The 5,045-nt window shown below is 38.7% G+C and overlaps 1 protein-coding gene across 1 annotated transcript in view; it reads left to right on the plus strand.

The window, feature by feature from the left end:
* The window catches only part of LOC108282072 (zinc finger protein 709-like), a gene marked incomplete at its 5' end in the record, with an annotated part of 38,233 nt that extends 33,231 nt beyond the window's left edge, over nucleotides 1–5,002 (plus strand). Inside the window, 3 exons of the mRNA XM_037727597.1 lie at nucleotides 2,262–2,388; nucleotides 2,593–2,650; nucleotides 3,372–5,002. Of these exons, the coding sequence (XP_037583525.1) occupies nucleotides 2,262–2,388; nucleotides 2,593–2,650; nucleotides 3,372–4,773 (1,587 nt within the window). The remainder of the gene's footprint in view (nucleotides 1–2,261; nucleotides 2,389–2,592; nucleotides 2,651–3,371) is intronic.
* Between the last annotated feature and the right edge of the window lie 43 nt (nucleotides 5,003–5,045).

Genomic DNA, 5,045 nt, shown 5'->3' on the forward strand with positions numbered 1-5,045 from the left:
AAAAAAGAAAACAAAGAAACAGTTTCTTGTAGACAACATATAATTAGGTGGTTTTCTTATAGATAACATAATTTTAAATTTTCTCTGTGACTTCTGTCTTTGACTGTTTACCAGATTTCATTTTTTTCCACTTAACATATCAATTATACTTTCTTTTTAAACTATTTTAATGATTGCCCTTGAGTTTGCAGTATACAATTATCTCAAGGCCTCTTGCTAGCAATCTTAGACCACTTCACTGGTTGCCCAAGTAACTCATAATACAGTATTCCCAATTCCTCCCTCCCTTATAACAATGCTGTTACTCATTTCACTAATCCATAAGCTGTGCTTACTAAAGGTGCTGTAGCTGTTATTACTGTGAACAACCTGTTACCTGTCACATAACCGAGAATGAGAAAATGATATTTTACTTCCACTTATGACTTCTCTATTGCAGAGCTTTCTTTGTCATTTAACTTCTTTCTGATGAATTTAGCATTTCTTCTAAAGTGGGTGTACTAGTGACTGAGGGAGTCCCTAAGTTTTTGTCTCAAAGTATTACACATTCATTTGAAGGATAATTTTACTTGATACAGATTTTTTTCTTTCAGAACTTTCACTCTACTTTCTCCTTGCTTGTATGGTTTCTAAAAAGAAGTTCAATTTAAATCATCCCTTTTTGTCTAGAGTGGCAGGGGAATCACTTCCTTCTTAAATTGGAGAAAGGGCATTTTATATTCTTTTGGAGGAAACCTCTGCTGAGAATCTTTTATACATTTTATAATCATGGGTAAATTCATTATATCATTGTGGGCTGTAATGCACTTTCTTGTAAATTGCAAATCCTAACCTGTTTGTCAAGGTCAGCAAAGCCCAAGGTTAACTGTAGTGGTTCTGCTGGAAAGAGCTCTTTTGGCATTTTGCCATCTCTGGATGTGTGCATGTATTTGCTAAAAATTGGTGGGAAGTACCCCTGAGGCTCAGAAGCATAGAGATTTTGTGATCTAAAGTTGTCATGCTTTTTTCCTCATGCCTGAGCTCTAACTTCCCAGCAACTTAATAGCTCCATTAAGTGGGACAGAAAGAAAGAAGTCTCTGATAAATGTTAACACAAGTAAGTGAAAATAAATACTTACCCAGGGTGGAGTGAAGTGGCGCGATCTCAGCTCACTGCAACCTCTGCCTCCAAGGCTCAAGTGATTCTTGGGCCTCAGCTTCCTGGGTAGCTGGGATTATAGATTCGTACCACTACACCCACCTAATTTTTTGATGGTTTTTTTTTTTGGTGGGCGAGGGGAGATGGAGTCTCACTCTGTCACCCAGTCTGAAGTGCAATGGTGCGATCTCGGCTTACTGCAGCCTCTGTCTCCCAGGTTCACATGATTCTCCTGCCTCAGCCTCCCGAGTATTTCAGGCATGCATCACCACACCCAGCTAATTTTGTATTTTTAGTAGAGAGAGGATTTCACCATGTTAGCCAGGCTGGTCTCGAACTCCTGACTTCAGGTGATCCATCCACCTCGGCCTCCCAAAGTGCTGGGATTACAGGCAGCAGCCACTGAGATGAGGTTTCACCATGTTGCCCAGGCTGGTCTCAAACTCCTGAGCTCAGGCAGTCTGCCCGCCTCGCCCTCCTTAAGTGCTAGGTTTATAAGCATGAGCCATCATGCCCGGTCAAGTTCTCCAGAAGAAATATTTTGACTGAACTGGCTGGATTTGACCTCCTTGAATATGCTGGAGTATCTCAAGACAGTATGGTCAGCTGAATATTGTTACAAGTTTGATTTCTATATGCCTCTTATTCTAATGTTTAGTGATGGGAATAGTAGAAGAAGCTTCTAGTTCTCCAGTGTACTTGTATTCATTCACATATTACCCAGATTTGACCCTTTGTCTCATGGAATGTTGAGTGATGTGATGTATAAGAAGAAAGATGAGTTTTTCTCATAAAAAATGGATGGTTTTAAAATGGATTTTTTTTTTTTTTTTAACAGCACTTCTCTTTTCCAGCTTGCTCTGGATCCTGCCAGTGGAAAGCATTATGATTGAGGTGATCACTCAGTGATCTTTCTACAGTGAAAGTGTAGAAATAATTTTCATGTGTTCATAATGCTGATAAATTTCTGAGAGAGTGTGGCCAGAGAGAGTTCCGACAACAAATTCATAGAATAAATCTCTGGAGATCACAGAATGATCATGAATATCTTATGACTAGAGTATAGATGCCCAGTGCTGTCAGTCTCACTCATTCTTCTTTACACATATGTGGGATGTTTTAGGACTCAGTGACCTTTGAGGATGTGGCTGTGAACTTCACCCAGGAGGAGTGGGCTTTACTGGATCCTTCACAGAAAAAACTCTACAGAGATGTGATGTGGGAAACCTTCAGGAACCTGGCCTCTATAGGTAAAAATGAAATAATTCCATCATGTTCTTGAATGAATTAGAGAATCCCTTTTTCTTAGATATCAATGCTTTTCCAAGATGTGGAATGTGAAAAGGCAGTACTTTTGTAAATAAATCAGACATGGTCACACATAGACCTAGAATCTGATAATTTCTCTGTAATTTCTAATAATTTATGATAATTTTTCTGGTTCTGCATTTCAGGAAAACAAAAAGAATGGAACATTGAAGAGGAATACAAAAACCAGGGGAGAAATCTCAGGTGAGCCACATTCACAAAAGAAAGCAGTATTCTAGGTGAAAATCTTAGTATGCTATTAAATTTGATAAATAAGGAAACAAAACGAATAAGCTGAGCCTCAGATGTATCTGTTCTTAGAAAATATTAACCCAGCCGGGTGCAGTGGCTCACGCTTACAATCCCAGCACTTTGGGAGGCTTAGGTGGTTGGATCACCTGAGGTCAGGAGTTCGAGACCAGCCTGACCAACATGGAGAAACCCTATCTCTACTAAAAATAGAAAATTAGCTGGGCGTGGTGGTGCATGCCAGTTATCCCAACTACTCAGGAGGGTGAGGCAGGAGGATCGCTTGAACCCGGGAGGTGGAGGTTTTGGTGAGCCAGATCATGCCATTGCACTCCAGCCTGGGCAACAAGAGCGAAACTCCACTTCAAAATACACACACACACACACGTGTAAACCCAAAGTGCTTCTAAAATGTGACGTAGATGTTCAGTGTTTGAAAAATAGTTCACTTGGAAACAGTATTAAGACACCCATATGTGAATATCAGTGTTTTCATAATAGCTATGTTTGAACCCTCTTGCAGAGCCACAGCATTCAATATATTCACTTCTCAAGCAGTTTAGACAGGACAAAAATTCTACACTTCCCCTGAAAGTGGAAAAAAAAGTTAGTCTAGTATCAATTAATAGAAAATATTTAATAAATGAACTATTAATGTGCTACTCATTTTTTACAGAAGTCAGATGGTAGAGAGACTCTTTGAAAGTAAAGAAGGTAGTCATGGTGGAGAAAGTTTCAGCCAGATTCCAAATCTCAGTCTGAACAAGAAAACACTTTCTGGAGGAAAGCTATGGGAAAGCAGTGTATGTGGAAAAGTCTTGAGCCATCATTCATCCCTTAACAGGCACATTATATCTTATATAAGACACAAACTGTATAAGTGTCAGGAATACGGAGAGAAGCCCTATAAATGTAAGGAATGTGGGAAACCCTTCAGTTATCTGCAGTGTTTTAAAAAACATAAAAGAACACACAGTGCAGGGATATGCTACAAATGTAAGGCCTGTGGGAAAGCCTTCAGTTGTCAACGTTCTTTCCAAATACATGGAAGGACTCACACTGGAGATAAACCCTATAAATGTAAAGAATGTGGAAAGGCATTCAGGTATTACCAGTCTGCTCAAAGACATGAAAAGGCTCATACTGGAGAGAAACCGTACAAATGTAAGGAATGTGGGAAACCCTTCATTTACCGCCATTCTGCTCAAGCACATGAAAGGAATCACACTGTACAGAAACGCTATGAATGTAAACAATGTGGAAAAACCTACATATCTTCTGTAGGTTTTCAAGCACATGAAAGAACTCACACTGGAGAAAAACCCTATGAATGTCAAAAATGTGGAAAAGTGTTTGTGTATCACAACTCTGCTAAAAGACATGAAAAGACTCATACTAGAGAGAAACCCTACAAATGTAGGGAATGTGGGAAGGCCTTCAGTTATCACTATACTGCTCAAAAACATGAAAGGAATCACACTGCACAGAAACACTATGAATGTAAACTGTGTGGGAAAACTTATATGTCTCGTTTAGGGTTTAAAGCACATGAAAGTATTCACACTGGAGATAAACCCTTTGAATGTCAAAAATGTGGAAAAGCATTCAGATATTACTACTCAGCCCAAAGACATGAAAGGATTCATACTGGAGAGAAACCCTACAAATGTAGGGAATGTGGGAAAGCCTTTTATTGTTGCAGCTCTGCCAAAAGACATGAAGGGATACACACAGCAACGAAACAGTATGAATGTAAAGAATGTGGGAAAATGTACGTTTCTCTTCTAGGTTTGCGAACACATGAAAGAACCCACACTGGAGAGAAACCCTATGAATGTAAACAGTGTGGTAAAGCCTTCAGTAATTCCAGTTACATTCACATACATGAAAGAATTCATACTGGAGAGAAACCCTATGAATGTAAAGAATGCGGAAAAGTCTTCAGTTTTCGTACAGGCTTTCGAGTACATGTCAGAATGCACACGGGAGAGAAACCTTATAAATGTGAGGATTGTGGCAATGCCTTCATTTGGCGCACATCCTTACAATACCACATGAGGAAAGTGCACACTGAATAGAAACTCTATAAATGTAAAATATCAAAAGTTTTTCAATTTTAATGCTTTTTAAAGTCATGTGAAAGTTTATACTGGAGAGTAGTTGCATGAATGTAAGTAATACAGGAAAGCCTGATACAAATTAATGCAGGCATAATGCTCTAGAAGATTCATGCCATGAAAAACTATTACAAATGTACTGTTTTTATCCGTGCCACATCCTTTTTTTTCTTCCTAGTTTTTAATATATTTGTATTTTAATATATTTTTATGTGTGTATATGTATGTATATG

Source organism: Cebus imitator, unplaced genomic scaffold, assembly GCF_001604975.1.
Source record: "Cebus imitator isolate Cc_AM_T3 unplaced genomic scaffold, Cebus_imitator-1.0 Scaffold234, whole genome shotgun sequence".
Taxonomy (NCBI): domain Eukaryota; kingdom Metazoa; phylum Chordata; class Mammalia; order Primates; family Cebidae; genus Cebus; species Cebus imitator.